The 16,530-nt window shown below is 47.7% G+C and overlaps 1 protein-coding gene across 7 annotated transcripts in view; it reads left to right on the forward strand.

Moving 5' to 3' along the window:
- The window catches only part of TEX2 (testis expressed 2), a 102,571-nt gene that overhangs the window by 59,120 nt on the left and 26,921 nt on the right, over nucleotides 1-16,530 (forward strand). For 6 of the 7 annotated variants that reach the window (XR_014820921.1, XR_014820923.1, XR_014820922.1 and 3 more), the window contains exons 3-6: nucleotides 2,168-2,368; nucleotides 3,598-3,937; nucleotides 5,175-5,422; nucleotides 14,065-14,211. Coding sequence is in view for 3 of the 7 variants with exons in the window: in XM_021066767.2 (XP_020922426.2) it covers nucleotides 2,168-2,368; nucleotides 3,598-3,937; nucleotides 5,175-5,422; nucleotides 14,065-14,211 (936 nt within the window). In the remaining 4 variants the exon portion in view is untranslated. Of the gene's footprint in view, nucleotides 1-1,123; nucleotides 2,369-3,597; nucleotides 3,938-5,174; nucleotides 5,423-14,064; nucleotides 14,212-16,530 lie in introns of those variants that run through there. The other variant, XR_014820924.1, reaches the window with a different exon arrangement.

A 16,530-nucleotide genomic window follows, 5' to 3' on the forward strand; every position in this document is an offset into this window, starting at 1 on the left:
AGCCGCGTCTGCAACCTACACCACAGCTCACAGCAACGCCGAATCGTTAACCCACTGAGCAAGGGCAGGGACCGAACCCGAAACCTCATGGTTGCTAGTCGGATTCGTTAACCACTGCGCCACGACAGGAACTCCTGCTTTTTAGGGCGTGTGGAGGTTCCCAGGCTAGGGGGTTGAATCGGAGTAACAGCCAAAACCACGCAGGATCTGAGCTGCATCTGCGACCTACACCACAGCTCATGGCAACACTAGATCCTTAACCCACTGAGCGAGGCCAGGGATCGAATCCGAAACCTTACGGTTCCCAGTCAGATCCGTTTCCGATGCACCACAATAGGAACTCTTTTTTTTTTTTTTTTTTTTTTTTAACATGTTTTGATGAATGAGTAAAAGAGAATTTGAGAGTCCCTCACCTGCCAAGGCTCGCAATTCAGGATTTTAGTGTGGACTCAAATACTCACCATGGAAATGGCTATTCCTTGAAAAGAATGGCTTTCCAACTCCACTGTCATGACCTTCAGCACTTCTCTGTTCATTTCAAAGACATTTATAAGATGAGGGGAGTGGGAACATAGTAATTAAAATTCCCAGGAGGCATATCTTCTGAAAAAGTACTGTGGGGCTGGCAGAGTGTTAAATAATGAATACTGCTTACAGCTATGAGACTAGCTTTAGCACAGTTTTACTGTGTGTTAGGTGTCTGTTGTTCATACACTTCAGTATCTTTGCTCTTTGTAAAAATCAGTGTGAGTACACATATTAATGGTCAGAGGGAACCTGGAACACAACTTTATTCATTTAAGTTACTAGGTATCTTTGAATTTTGACATATTGTTGATCATATCTATGATTTATTTAATGCCTAAGTCCTGGTCATCTGCTTTATTATGTGATTTTGCTGAGATAGAAATGAGAGGTGGTAGGAAGTCCCATCGTGGTATGATGGAAACGAAACCAACTAGGAACCGTGAGGTTGCGGGTTTGATCCCTGGCCTCGCTCTGTGGGTTAAGGATCCGGTGTTGCCTGCTGTGAGCTCTGGTGTAGGTCCCAGACCCGGCTCAGATCTGGCATTGCTGTGGCTGTGGTGTAGGCTGGTGGCTACAGCTCTGACTAGACTCCTAGCCTGGGAACCTTCATACGCCTTGGGTGTGGCCCTAAAAAGACAAAAGACAAAAAAAAAAAAAAAGAGAGAGAGAGAGAGCTGGGGAGTGGTAGGCATTTTCTTGAGTCCTAGAAGGGTTACATGAGTTAATATGGTCTGTGAGGAGGTCCTGCTGTGGCACTGTGGGTGAAGAATTCGGCTGTAGCTGCTTAGTCTTGCTGTGGAGGTGCGGGTTTGATGCCTGGCCTGGCACAGTGGGTTAAAGGATCAGTCCTTGCCGCAGCTGCAGCAGTGCTGCTGTGGCTCGGATCCAGTCCTTGGCCCAGGAACTTCATATGCTATGGGTGCGGCCATATAAAAAAAAAAAAGGTGTGAAATTTCACAGATTGTTTACAGGTGGGCTGAGAAGAGGGCCTGCGTGGGATTACTCAGTCCAGACTGAGTGGGATTACTCGCCCCCAGAGGAGGTCAGGCCAAGGGACTTCTTCTGTTTACGGGAACAAAACTTTAGAGTTTCCTGACTTGCTTGTCAGCTTTTTTTTTTTTTTAAAGGAAAGAAACTTTCATTATTTAGGAAAATGGACATTGCCATTTCCCCCCAAACCCAGCATACCAAATTACTCCTCAGCACCAGTGATCCTCCAGCTAAGCAGCTTGTCTCAGCAACCTCTTGTCATGAAGAAATTGATAAGGCATTCCCATCGTGGCTCAGCAGAAACGAATCTGACTAGCATCCATGAGGACACAGGTTCAATCCCTGGCCTCTTTCAGGATCAGGCATTGCTGTGAGCTGGGGTGTAGGTCACAGACTCGGCTCAGATCTGGCTTTGCTGTGGGTATGGCTTGAGCTAGCAGCTACAGGTCCAATTCAGCCCCTAGCCTGGGAACTTCCATATGCCACAGATGTGGCCTAAAAAGCAAAATTAATTGATAAAATAGATTGATAACTTGCATCATAGTCAAGTTTGGTTTCAGTGTCCTGAATAACAGAGTGGTCATCATTTTCATATCACATCAGGTGTCTGTTTATTCTCACTTTACTAATGGAAGTTTTTCTCCATCAGGGGTGGATGAATGAGATTTACAACTATGATCCAGAAACTTACCATGCCACGTTGACACATTCGGTCTTTGTTCGACTTGAAGGTGGGACCTTAAGACTTTCAAAGCCCAATAAAAATATATCCAGGAGGGCAAGCTATAATGAAACAAAGCCAGAGGTCACCTACATCAGCCAGAAAATCTACGACCTCTCAGACAGCAAGGTGAGCTCAGCTAATTTTGGAAGATTAGACAGATGAAAAGCATATGGAATCTTGGTTGCTTTGCTGTATTTTTCCCTTGAAAAGGTTGTGTGTGTTTGGTTAAAGTATTAATGTAGCTTAGAGCAGTACCTCTCAAACCTTAATGTGAATATGAATCACCTTCACCTGAGCATCTTTTTTAAATGCAGAATCTGATTCATCGGCTATGAGTGGGACCTGAGAGTCTGCATTTATGAGCTCTCGGTCCATGGACCACACTTTGAGAGGCAGAGGCATCATATACTCTTCTGACTTTGAATTAATGTTTTCAGTCAAACAAAAACTACATGCGGTGCTAGGGTAATAACTGATGGGGGCTCTATAAATCTGACAATTATGGGTATGCAAAGTGCTTACACTTTGATAAAAGTATTATATACTTCAGTTTTTAAGAAATGTAAATTATTTCTTATTCCAAAAAGCTACAGGTTCTCTGTTCTTCTTATAACTCATGTGGGTGATATTTGAGTTTCCCTAAAATGGCAAGTATTTGAAGTTTTTTTGTTTTTGTTTTTTGTTTGTTTCCTTTTTAGGGCTATACTTGAGGCACATGGAAGTTCCCAGTCTAGGGGTCGAATCGGAGTTGCAGCTGCTGGCCTGCAACACAGGATCTGAGCCACATCTGCGACCTACACCACAGCTCATGGCAGTGCCAGATCCTTAACCCACTGAGCAAGGCCAGGGATCAAACCCACATAGTTGGGTTTGTAACCCGCCAAGCCACAACATGAACTCCTGAAATAGTTTTTTAATAAATCCATCCTTGAGGTTAATAAACTTGAGCTTCCCATCAAGATCTAGTTTGGTAAATGTTTTTTTCCCCCAGCTTAAGTTTGGCCCAAGGTCATTAAACTCAGCTGATGATAATCCACTAAACCATCACTGTGCTGCTGTTACCTGAAAAGCATGGGTTTTGGAACTCTTGCAAAATTCTTGAACATCTACTTTTTGGGATGATTTTGAAGAATAAGTCATTTCTATAGTCATGCTTTTTTTGGCCATACCCACAGCATGTGGAAGTTCCCAGGCTAGGGATTGAACCTATGCCACAGCAACGAACTGGGCCGCTGCAGTGACAACTCTGGATCCTTAACTCCCTGTGCTATGAGAGAACTCCTAATGTTTTTTTTTTCTTTTTTTGTGTAGCCAGTTCTTAATTCAGTGTATAAATCTTGTCCCTTTCTCTGTAGGTTTATCTTGTGCCTAAAAGTTTGGCTCGAAAACGAATCTGGAATAAAAAGTACCCCATTTGTATCGAGCTTGGTCGACAAGATGACTTTATGTCTAAGGCCCAGCCCGATAAAGAGACTTCTGAAGAAAAGCCACCAGCCGAGAGAGAGCTGGGAGGCGAGGACCCTAAGAAGCCACCCCACCCTCAGGAGAGAACAAGATCTGGCCAGCGAGATCAGATCCTCTATCTCTTTGGGAGAACTGGCCGAGAAAAAGAGGAGTGGTTTCAGAGATTTATTCTGGCATCTAAGCTGAAGTCAGACATCAAGAAACCACCTGGCGTCTCTGGAAGCAAACCAGGTGATGACACGTGCACTAAATGCTTATGTATTTTTAAGGGGCCAGTGGGAGGATTGAGAGAGATTCCCAGGTGGGGAAGGAAGGAAGCCTACCCTGAATTGATGACTGTCTGCCCCCCAAGGTGTGGTCATGGATCATTTACCTTCTAGGCTGATCACTGCAGTACTTGGTACTGAATCATTTCACCCATGATAGAACCATTTACAGATGTATAGGGGTTTTTTTTTTTTTTTTTGCCTTTGTTCATTCCTTAAGAACTGTATTTATTTTTACTTTTGTGGCTCCTCTGAGAGAAGCAGCAGGGGAACCCTAGTTATAAGAGGAAGGTCTGTGAGCAGGTGGCTCATGCTCTAGAGCTCCTGGCCTTCGACATGGCCTCCAAGTCCAAGGTTGCCATCAAAATGCAGAATCCTTGGCCTCCTGACACACTGCATTTGCATTGCTCACCATGCACCTCTGCTCATTTCCTCTGCCTCGTCCCGTGTACTCTGCCTAAAGAATCACTGAATCTCTCATTATCCTCCAGACCTACCATGCCCTGTCATTGCTTTTTGCATATGCTGTTCCCTCTACCTGGAATGCTCTTCCCTCACTTAGGCCAGGAAAATGCCACCTGTTTCTTCAAGAGGCAGTTCAGAGGCCCCGACCTGTGAAAGTCACTGCTGGGTACGCGCCTCCCAGTTCTCTTGGGCGGAGGTACCACCCTCTTCTTTCTGCCCTGAAAGTCCTTTAGTCGCACTTTAGTTCCAGTGCCTGTTACAGAAACTGTGATTTATTTGCTTAAGTGCAGGGATTGTGTATGTCTTATGCTTGTTTTTAATGTGGAGGTGGCCCAGAGCAAGGGCTTGAGAAGAATATGTGTTGAATGGAAGGTGGCGTGTTTGGAATTGCCATCAGCTGTGGATAGACAGCTCTCTGCCCCCTTTCCTTGTGCCCTTTGGGGTGTGTCAGTCTTTTATTAGACCTCAGGAAGAAAAAGGTAGCTACCAGATACGTATCATGGCTCCCAGGACTCCAATTGTCTGGAGGAAAAACAAAAACTGTTCTTAAAAAAATATCTTTTGTTACAATGGAAGGTATCTTTCAGGATGGGAAGTAACTGTATACATATTTTTTAAACAGTCACTCAGCATTTTAGCTGCTTTTCAGCTGAACCCAGTGCAGTTTGTCCTGTGTTCCATTTACTTTGCAGCCACCCTCTTCATCTGTATTAACAGCCATCACTTCTTTACTCCAGGAGTTTTGCCCTCACACAGCAGACACAGCAGCCCCTCGGGGCACCTGACCCACAGCCGCAGCAGCAGCAAAGGCAGCGTGGATGAGATCATGTCCCAGCCGAAGCAGAAGGAGCTGGTGGGCAGCGTGCGGCAGAAGATGCTTCTGGACTACAGTGTGTACATGGCCAGGTGTGTCCCCCAAGAAAGCCGAAGCCCCCAAAGGAGCCCCGTGGAGAGTGCGGAGAGCAGCCCCACAGCTGGGAAGAAGGTAAAGCTGGCTGCCTGGGCGTGGCTTTTCTGCTCTTATACTCATTTCTTCACGAAGAAGCCTTCGAGTGCCTCTTTCATACCCAGCCCTCTTCTAGGCATTGGAAACAGCGATGCACAAGGCAGATGAGGGCCGAGCTCTTAGGAAGCTTGATCCCTAGTCCAGGAGACAGGAAGCAACGAACCTCAGGTGCTGATAAGGATTAAAATAAAGCCAAATGAGGGAGGGTGGAAATTGGCCAGAGCTGGTTTAGATTGACAGCCGAGGAGGGCCTGAGGATGTGACCTTTGGGCAGAGACCTGACCAAAGTGAGGAAGTGAGCCCTGGTGGTCTGTGTGGGAGGGACATTTCAGGTGTGGGAGCAGAAAGTACAAGGATGTGGCCGGAGAATTCAGGGAACCGTGATGAGGCCAGCGTGGGTGACAGCAAGGGACAGAGAGGCAGTGGGGCCTCATCAGATCCATACCTCGTCAGATCAGATCATGTGAGGCCCGGGGAGGGTTTTGAGTAGGGAGTAGCGCTGATCTGATTTGAGCTGAGAAAGATAAGTGGCTCTGCAGGGAGAATGGAGAACGGCAGGAGGAGGAAGAGAGCCGGTCACAGGGGTGAAGGGGCTGAGATTGAGGTGGTCCGAGCAGCTGTGAGAAGTGGCTCCTGAGGGAGAGAACCAGGCATCGAGGCGTGGCCTATGGAAATTCCCAGGCCAGGGACTGAATGTGAGCCACAGCCGCGGCAATGATAGATCCTTTAACCCACTACACCAGGCCGGGGATCGAACCCGTGCCTCCAGAGTGACCTGAGCCACTGCAGTTGGATTCTTAACCACTGGTCCTCGGTGGGAACTCCGTGACTGTATTTCTGTTAACAGGAGGCTTTGGTGCCTTCCTATTTGTGCCTCCGCCTTTATTCATTCCGTTGACTCCTTCACTCAGCCTGTATGGCCCAAAGAGACCGTATACCTTTGCTGGCCTCTGACCCACTGCCTCCGCCTCTGACCCAAGTAGACCTCCCTCTGAGCTAGAGGAGTGTAATAGAAAACTCTTCCAGAAGTGTCCTTTTCACCACCAGTGCATCCCACTCGCCACAGGTCCTTTTCTTGCTAGGCTTTCAGGGTCGGAATTCTATCAAACTCTGGAGAGTTGTGTGTTGTAAGAAAATGATCTAATAAATAATGCTTGCTTTTTAAAAGAGCTTCATAAGTTAAAAAAATGAAAAAAAAACAAAAAAACAAAACTTTTAGGGAATTCCCAATGTGGCTCAGTGGGTTAAGAACCCGACTAGTGTCCCTGAGGATATGGGTTCGATCCCTGGCATCACTCAGTGGGTTAAGACTCTGGCAGTGCTGTGAACTAACTGTAAGGTGTAGGTTGCAGATGCAGCTCGGTTCCCGCATTTGTAGGCCTGTGGGTACAGCTCCACTTCAGCCCCTAGCCTGGGAACCTCCACATGCCATGGTGTGGCCCTAGAGAAAAAAAGAGTTTGAGGACATTATTTCCTCAGTGTGCACTGCTTGTGCTTGTCTCACAGAACCCGTGAGTTCTCTGGACCTCTGGACCTCACGACCTGGCGTTGCCCTCGTTGGGTCTCTGGTACAAACCCTTTTTTTTAATTTTTGCCATTTCTTGGGCTGCTCCCTCGGCATGTGGAGGTTCCCAGGCTAGGGGTTGAATCAGAGCTGTAGCCGCCCGCCTACACCACAGCCACAGCAACGTGGGATCCGAGCCAAGTCTGTAACCCACACCATAGCTCACAGCAACGCCGGATCCTTAACCCACTGAGCAAGGCCAGGGGTCAGACCCGCAACCTCATAGTTCCTAGTCAGATTCGTTAACCACTGAGCCATGATGGGAACTCCCAAACTTTTTTTTTTTAAATAAGTACTTGGCACTTACCTCTTTAAGCACCCAAACCTTTTTTTCCTCAGAATAATAAGAAAGATCTTTAAAAACCACTTCCTGGCCCCTTTAGGCATAGCAGGCAGGATGATTTAATCTTTTCTGGGTATCTAAAGACTCAGCACAACACACGGAGATTCAGGCCTATCCTCAGGCAGGGCTTCTGGTGGTCAGAAGGCCTTTTGCCCCTGGTCTGAGCCGTCCCAGCCCACAGACTCTGTACCTTTTTCTGTCTGTAGTCTGTTGGCTGCTGCTGCTGTGTGTCCTCATTCCCTCTCCTTGAGTGCTTGTCCCCATCTCCTACCCCAGCCCTCGAATTAATGATTCTAACCTGCATTGGCTGCGAAACTGGAGAGTCAGAATTATGTGAACAGAGACAACTGTCTTTGAAAGAGGGCCTTTTGAAGAAAGGGCATGAGCTTTAGTGCTGGGCTTCCACGTCCACTTGGCCTGCCTGAAGCATGTGTGGGCCACATCCTGGCTCTCAGGGCTGGTCTGGTGGTTAAAATGGTCATGAATAAGGTATAGGTGTATGTTTTAGTTATTTATTGCCACGTAACAAACAGTGCCAAAAGGAATGGCTCAAAACATTAACACTGATTTATTTTGCTTACCAATTCATAATTTGACCAGGCTTAGCAGCAAAGCCTTCTCTCTGCTCCATGTGGTGTCAACTGGGGAGGCTAGCCTGGGGGCTGGAGGACCTGCTTCCGAGATGGCACTCTCATGGCTGGCGAGTAGATGCTGGGTGTTGGCTGGGAACTCAGCTAGGGCTGAAGGCTCAGGGCCTAAGGCCTCAGTTCCTTCCCAGCGTGGTGACTGGGTTCTAAGTACAAGTGTCCCTAAGAGAAAAAGCCAGGTGGGCCCGTATTGCCTTTTATGACTCAGTCTTGGAAGTGAAATAATGTCACTTCGTTCATGCTCTATCAGGCAAAGTTGTCCAAAAAACCCTCCCAACTTCAAGGAGGGGGCAGATTCCACCTCTTGTTGAAGGAGTAGCAGTTTCTTAGAAGCGTGTCTAGGATGGGACAAGTATGGTGCAAGTATCATTGCACCATTTCGGAAAATAAGATCTGCTGCAGGAGTTCCCAGTATGGCTCAGTAGGTTAAGGACCCAATATTGTCTCTGTGAGGATGCAGGTTCGATCCCTGACCTTGCTTAGTGGGTTAAGGATCCAGTGTTGCTGCAAGCTGCAGCGCAGGCCACAGCTGCAGCTCCAGTTTGACCTCTGGCCCAGGAATTTACATATGCCACAAGTGTGGCCCTAAAACAAAACGAAACAATCGACTGCAGTGTTTCTGTAGTCCTTTGATTGCTTTTCAGGCTTTCCCTTTACTGATGTATTACAGTGGAGATAGTTCTTTACTAGTTTTATTTCTTTTTAATTTTGCAGTTTGAGCAAATGAAGATCTTCCTCCCTACTCCCATCTTTGATTTTCTTTCCTGTGCACATGACGCATTAACGTAGTTCCAAAAGCCAAAGCCATACAAAGACATACTCAGAAAAGTGCCATCTGCCCCGCCCGATTCCTCCTCTTCGTCCACGCCTTTCCCACTCCCCTCCCCCCGGTGGTGAACCAGCCTCCTTAGTCTCTGGGTTGATTTTGCCTCCTGTCTTACTGGAAGGTGGTACACTATGGATACTCACTTTTTTTTTTTTTTTTGTCTTTTGTCTTTTGTCTTTTTATTGTTGTTGCTATTTCTTGGGCCGCTCCCGTGGCATATGGAGATTCCCAGGCTAGGGGTTGAATCGGAGCTGTAGCCACCGGCCTACGCCAGAGCCACAGCAACGCGGGATCTGAGCCGCGTCTGCAACCAACACCACAGCTCACGGCAACGCCGGATCGTTAACCCACTGAGCAAGGGCAGGGACCGAACCTGCAACCTCATGGTTCCTAGTCAGATTCGTTAACCACTGCGCCACGACGGGAACTCCAGGATACTCACTTTTTTAACTTACCAGTACATTCTGGAAATCCCTCCACACAGTTCATAGATATCTTCCCTTCCTCTTTTTTTAATCCCCTATTTCAGCCACACCATGGCATATGGAAATTCCTAGGCCAGGGATTAAATTTCAGCCATAGCTACGGCAATGACAGATCCTGAACCTACTTTCCCAGGATGAGGACGGAACTGGCAGTGCCGCAGAGACAAGCTGGATCACTAACCCACTGCACCACGGTGGGAACTCCCTCTTCCTCTTGTTTTTAAGCAACTGAAGACTGACTCTGTTGTGTGACTGTTCTAGGGCATATTCAGTCTCTCATGTGGGCATATAGTTTCCAATTGCAAACGGTGCTGCACTGAACAACTTTGTGTATTTTTGTGTTGTTGGGGGTATATCTTCAAGGTGAAATCTTAGAAGTGGGATTGCTGGACCAGAAGGTAAACTCAGTGTGGTTTTGCTAGCCGTTGCCCAAGTCCTCTCCGGGTTGTTTCTTCAGGTCCTTATTGCCTCTGATACCATGAGTCCAAGCGGGACTCAAAGGGCTCAGCGACACAAAGGAACCTTTGACAGCTCTTCAAATTACACTGTCACTTCATCAGTGTGGGCCACCCCCAGGAGCTTATGCAGGGGAGCATGCCCCCTCCTCTTCTATAGAGGGACCTTGGGATAAGCTCCAGCCTTTCCCCTAGCCGTTCCACCCTAAGCCCCACCCTGCTGTTGCCTCTTACAGGCCATGTTCAAAGCATCTCTTACCCTGAGGGTTCCAGGTCTAATGGCACCTTCCACGCCTTTGGCCTCCTCTCTCACACATTGCCTAGTGCTAAACTAGGTCAGGAGCTGAGTGGGGCCACTGGTGCTCAGGAGCCAAGCCAATGTTAAAAACCCTCAGGGAGTTCCCTGGTGGCCTAGCAGTTGGGGATCCAGTGTTGTCACTGTTGTGGCTTGGGTCACTGCTTTGGTGTGGGTTCGATCCCTGGCCCAGGAATTTCTGCATACTGCATGCATGGCCAAAAAAGGGGAGGGGGGGAGAATTAAAAAAAACACACACAAAAAACGCTCAAAGATAATTAGTAAGCATAGGCTAGATTTATTTTAAACCATGTTAAAAAACTTTTGGTAGCTATTCTTACCCATAATAATTAAAAACATTTTGGGGTATTCTGCATATTGAAATCACTTTGGAGCTCAAAATTAGCATTATAAAATACCACCATTTTTGGAGGAAAGGCCTGATTCTCCAGGTGTTTAGTGGTTAGTGGTCAGTGATTAGTGATCAGTGGCTGAGCCCTGACTTGCCCTTGTGACTGCTCTATCTCACAAACACAGGCTGTACCAGCCTCTGAAGTCCCCAAACGCCTGTGATCTTGGCGCCATTTTCTCTCTTCTCAGGCAGCTTAACTTGTGGATTAGTGAGACCTCGAGACTGGCTGAGGAGACCCAGAGCTTTATCATCTGGTCGAGGTGGTCTGCTTGGTTTGAGGAGGAGATATAAATAGTAATTAAGAAAACGAGGGAGTTCCCACTGTGGCTCAGTGGGTGAAGAACCCAACATAGTCTCTGTGAGGATGCAGGTTTGATGCCCGGCCTTGCTCAGTGGGTTAAGGACCCGGCATTGTCCCGAGCTGCATTGTAGGTCGCAGATGTGGCTCGGATCCCGTGTTGCTGTGGGATTATGGATGTTTTCCACAGCAGATAACGCTCATTTTCATAATTGGGAAACAGCTGACAGTGGAGGGTCTTGCGCTGTGCCCTCTCTTGGACCATGCAGCCCTTGGTGAAACTCTTGTGGTACCAGATTGTGTGAGGCCAAACCTTAGCAGCAAAGCCACTGAACTCTCTCTGTCCCCAAAAAGGTTTCCTGGCTATTTATATTAAAAGGAAAAGTTATGCCACAAAATTAAGTAAATCTGTATTACCTGATTTTTACAGGCTAGTTTTTAATAAAATATCTCCCAAGAGCTTCTCAGACAATCATGAGAGCCTTCTTTCAACCTCAGGCCATTGAACTCTCCAGACTTTATTTCGGAGGCCATTTACAGACACTTACCCTTTCTAAGTATACAGCTTTTGTTGAAGTGGTGAAATGAATCTGCTTCTCACATTCCTTCCTGCAGCCTAACAGCAGCGTTAAGAAATGTATGTTCATTTATAGTTGAAGGTCTTAAATTTTTATAACTTTGATTGGAAGTGAGTTCTCTCTAGCAGCCTGTTGAATCCAGATTTTGTTCATAAGGCTGCTTTGATGCATTGTCCATGTTCTGCTACTCGGGGATTTTTCTTTGTTCCCAGTGAGTCTGTGGAGAGAAGCCTGTGTTAGAAAAAGGAACTGTTGAAAAGGAAAAACAACCTGCTTGTCAGTTATTTCAGAAATTTGTTTCCACATCATATGCCTCTGGCTTGGACAAAAATTGTGAAATAGCCTTTGTTTCATGCTATTTTGTGTTAAACCTGTTTCCTGTGAATAACTGGGTTGTGAGGCAAGGTTAGTAAAGGGTCAGCTCTCCCACATGAGAAGGGAAAGAGGGAGTCTGAGTGGAGCATGTGCCGCCCTGCGTGGGCAGCATCTTGGCACTGCCTGGATCCCTGGGGGAGAGGGCCTTGTCCCTGGGTGACAAAAGTCTTCGTAGATAATCTGATATGACTCAAAGACAGTAACCTCAGAAAAGCTAGATCAGATCATCTCGGGGGTGGGGCGCAGATGTTCAGGCAGAGAGAAAAGAGATTCCAAAAGACACATAATTTGTGTGCCTGAGCGCCCCCTGGGCATGGACCTCCACTGGTCCATGCAGGACCGGGTGGGGGCGATGCCTTGGTTAGTATCAAGACATTAACAGCATGAGAAGAGCACAGAGAGGGTACCTATAGCCATTTAGAAAGAGCTGTGTCTTCTGAAATGCCATGACCAAAACGTAGTATTCTTTCAACCAGAGTTGAATTTTTTTTGGAGAGGGGGGCTGTGCCCACAGTATACAAAAATTCCCGAGCCAGGGATTGAACCCGCACCACAGCAGCAGCAATGCTGGATCCTTAACCTCCTGCACCATGAGGGAACTCCAGATTTTTTTTTTTTTTAATGAGACTCACTGACATTCATAAAGTAGAACTTTGAAAACACTCAAATTTGAAGGACTCGTAGAACACAGACTATCCCCACTTACATGCAGTAACATTAGATTGAAAAAGGGCAGGCAAACCCCCAGGCACAAACTCTGACAAGACCAGAGCATAGGTAGTTGTGAGGGAGTCTGCCAGGTCCTGCACAAGTTCAGTGACCAGTTCAGCTGGGTCAGACCCTAAGGATTCCAGGCTTCAGAAAAATCATGCACAAGTACCTGCCATAGGCCTTTAGAGCCCTCACAGGTCATCAGATCTTTAGTTGTCAAGTTCACGAGCAGCCACCAGGGTACTCTGCCCTGGCCTGGGCCACAGCTGTGCCGGGGCACAGTCACGGACGCCCACAACAGACATCACCGGTATGAGCCGCAGGTATGGAGCACAGGGACAGGGAGGCATCCAGGGGGCAGGACAGATGCATTTGCATAAACCACAGAGGGAGGAGAAAGGGTGGACAGTTCATAGGTTCCTGCAATTCTAGTTCTTTTGGTCTTTGCTTTCTGAGGCTCATTGTTTCTATAAGGCAGTCATCTAGTTAGAGACCTCGAGACCTTGGTCAAGGGACTGGTCTGTCACACCAGGGGCCAGTCACACCCCATTCCTCCCACAGGACAGAGCAGGTAGGGGGTAGGGAGGAGGCTGTGAGTCAGGCTGTGCTGATAAATTAGGGGCCTCGGGCAGGGCACTGAACGTTCCGAGTCTGTTTTCTCCTAAGACAGACGTAAAGTTGTGTCTGGGGTTCCGTGGGAGGTAAATGAGGGAACTTGAGAAGGAGGCCTATTGTGGGGCCTGGCATGAGGTCAGTGGACACTGCCAAGCATCACCTGCACTGCCACACCGTCCGTGCATGTTGCAGCTGGGTCTGCCTTCTGCTTCACCCCGACCTGGCCCTCTCCAGGCAAGAGTCCATAGTCTTGGAAGCTGGAAACTAACAAACAGGGTTTGCTCTTTTCCCACCTCGCACATTGGCCACGATGGGTATTTCAAATGGATTGTAGCAAGTGGAGGTGAGGCCTGGGATATTTCCCTTGTTTGAGATGGGTGAGAACAGCTGTAGGAATTTCACAGAATTCCTCTCTCTAATCTGGGACTTGGGTCTCAGCCTCACCTGTTCATCACATCAGTGAGAGAGCTTCTAAAAATTCTCATACCCACTTAAATTAGTATCTCTGAGTTAGGACCCAGACACCAGTCTTTCTAAGCAGCCCCCTGCTCTTCACTCAGCAGAAGCATGACTTCACAAGAGTCAGACTGAAGGTGAGAATCCTGGGCATTGAGCAACGCTGGGGCTGCCTGGCGAGACCACCTTGACTTTTTCGTGTCCTGGGAACTTTAGCTGAGAAAGATAGGCAGACAGGGCGTTGATGCAGGATGTTGGTACCAAGCTAATTTTGGGGGCCCAGGGTGAAAAAGCTGAGCTAATTGTATAAAGTATTAGCTGGTTCACAGGAAGACGGGTAGAAAAAGAAAACAAAGAGGAGTTTCTATCTGTGATGGTAGCTTTTGTTTCTTTTTTCTGTTCACTGACATAATGTGGGACTTGTAATTCACAGGGAAGAAACACGACTCACGCGGGCGCCCTCTCCAGAGGGAGGGACCTTCAGTGACTTTATAAAAATAAGCACCTGTCTTGTTCTCCAGTTACTTTCTAGCTAATTTTGGTCCCTTTTCTTGTTGCCAGTTGCCAGAGGCTCCACCATCTGAGGAGGAAGAACAGGAGGCCTGGGTGAATGCCTTGCTTGGAAGAATGTTTTGGGACTTTTTAGGAGAAAAGTACTGGTCTGATCTGGTGTCTAAGAAAATCCAAATGAAGCTCAGCAAAATAAAGGTATTGTTTTCCACACAATAGGCTTCCAGTTCATCACGTTTAATTTCTGGAAGTTTTGTACCATTATACCCTAAGTGAAAAATAATTTGGTTTAAAGCATATAACAAATGGGAGTGGTAAATTCTTATCATATAAATGTGGGCTGTAACCTTAATCATATGATTAGCTCCATCTGGGATTTAGTGAATGTTCCTGTTTACTTTTTTTCTTTAGTTATCCTCATTGTTGTCCCTTGTAGGTAATAATTCAGAATTTCATTTGGGTAATATGATCTTTTGTAGCTAGTTTGTTAAACAGAATCCTATTATCTTTTGTTTGTTTTTTGTTTTGGTTTTTGTTTTGGTTGAACCCACAGCATGGGGAGGTTCCCAGGCCAGGGATTGAATCTGAGCCACAACACTGACAATGCCAGATCCTCAACCAACCACTAGGCCACCAGGGAACTCCTAGAATTCTGTTACCTTTAAGTCAGCAATGAACTTAAATTGTATGTCTGGAGAGCCCACCAGCCTCACAGTCTTGCCACGTAGCATATGCTCTGAGGAAAATGCCAGACTGCTCAAGACCTCTTTCCCAGCTCCCTCTCAGAGCTGGGAACGTGGCATTGCACTCCAAATGTATCTGCATTTGACCTTTACTTCCGGCCAGATGGTATTTTATTTTGGGCTCTCTCTGCTCAAGAAACAGTCCTGGTCTGCTATAGGCCCAGTTGGAAGTGAGTTGAAACTTGCATAAGTCTTTACATTTGCCACTAAGTGACGCATTTAGTATCACCTCTGCCAACCCAGAGACCTTATTTCAGTTACTTAGAAGTAAGTTTTGATCCAGTGAAGACCCAACCAAGGAAGAGTCGCTGTGGCCCCCAGGTCTCCACCAAGAACTTGCACACTCAGCTGCTTAAGTCAGTGGATCTTTTGGGGTCATAGATACCCTTTGAGAAGCAGAAACATATGGATCCTTTCCCTAGAAAAATGCACTGTGACTCAGAAATTTGCCCACGATTTCAGAGAGTTCAAGGACTCCAGATTTAGAAAACTGTGAGCTATGGTAGTACCATGCTAGAAGGGAAGTGTGGGCATGGAGGAGCCTTGATTTGATTCCTCTCTTTCCTTTGGCTAAGCCTGTGATTTTGAGGTGGAATAGTCGGGCCAGGGGGTTGGGAGGGCTCTGTTGACAAGGGTCGGCCTGTTTATGTTGTTCGGGTGAGTCGAGCGTTGAATGGTCTGCTAGCCAGGTCCCTCGGGTGAGCAGGAAGCAGCCGTGACCCTCCAGGTTTGGAAAAGAGAGGCCAGCAGCCAACTTGAAGCTCACTCAGCCTCCTCCCCCTTTTGGAACATGATGGAAGGCTTGAGTTCCCGGGCGGAGGCACAGGGTGTGGCTGGTGCAGCTCTTTTCCCAGAGACTGTGTCCCTCAGCAGCAGGGCTGCAGGTCCTGGCACTGTGTGACAAAGCAGGGCCCGCCTGAGCTCCCAATGGGACACTGCTTTCCCCATTAACACATGTTCCCATCCAGACTTGGGGAGGGCAGTGCCCCACGCTCCTCTCTGGCTCTGGGAGTTCACGGGGCCTCTGCCCCCACTCCTGGTGGAGAACCGGGAGCTCCCTCTACCCACAGGAGGTTGAGGAAAGCCTTTCATTTCCATCTTCTCCCTTTGCTGGCCATGGGGGCTTTTGCAGGGCACAAACTTCAACTCCTTTTTGTTCTTAACGTCAGGCAGGCTGGGAGGTTAGGATGGAGAAAAGTGGCCATGACCCAGCAGCATCAGCAGTTTGGAGACTCCCTTCACTGCCAGTCTCAGCACCTCCCACCCTCCACCTGCCCTGAGCTGCTCCCCTGGGAAGCGCCCTGCAGGCCAGAGGGACCCTGGCAATGGAATAAGGAAGGCAGCAAGATAATGCTGAGCCTGCCACCACTCCTGCCAAAAGGACTTTACTCTCACCAAGTATCACAGTATCCCTGGGAAGGGCCAGTCCTTAAACCTAGTAGTGAGTATTGGTTAACAGCTAGTCTAGAGTCAGAATGGCTGGAGGAGCCTGAGCTTTGCCCTGTGACAAAGATTCCCTGTCTCCCGGTCTCCTTGAAGGCCTGCCACATGGAGCGCTCTTGGCTGGCCTTGCCCTGCCATCTCAGACTGTCACCCTCACCCGTGATAATGACTCATGTTGTGGAAAAGCGGCCCTGTGTGTGTATCTGGTACCCAGTGATGGGTTTAAAGCAAGCTGAGTTGCTGCCCAGCAGCAAATACACCCTGGGCCTTGGCCAGCTGCTCTAACACCACTTCGGAGCCCTCAGCAGCTATGGCCCCTGTGCCCATGTCA

This window comes from Sus scrofa, chromosome 12, assembly GCF_054392235.1.
Source record: "Sus scrofa isolate SSC_HxYL_T2T_F1_AM1 chromosome 12, Sscrofa_HxYL_maternal_Yorkshire_Landrace_v2.0, whole genome shotgun sequence".
Classification (NCBI taxonomy): Eukaryota; Metazoa; Chordata; class Mammalia; order Artiodactyla; family Suidae; genus Sus; species Sus scrofa.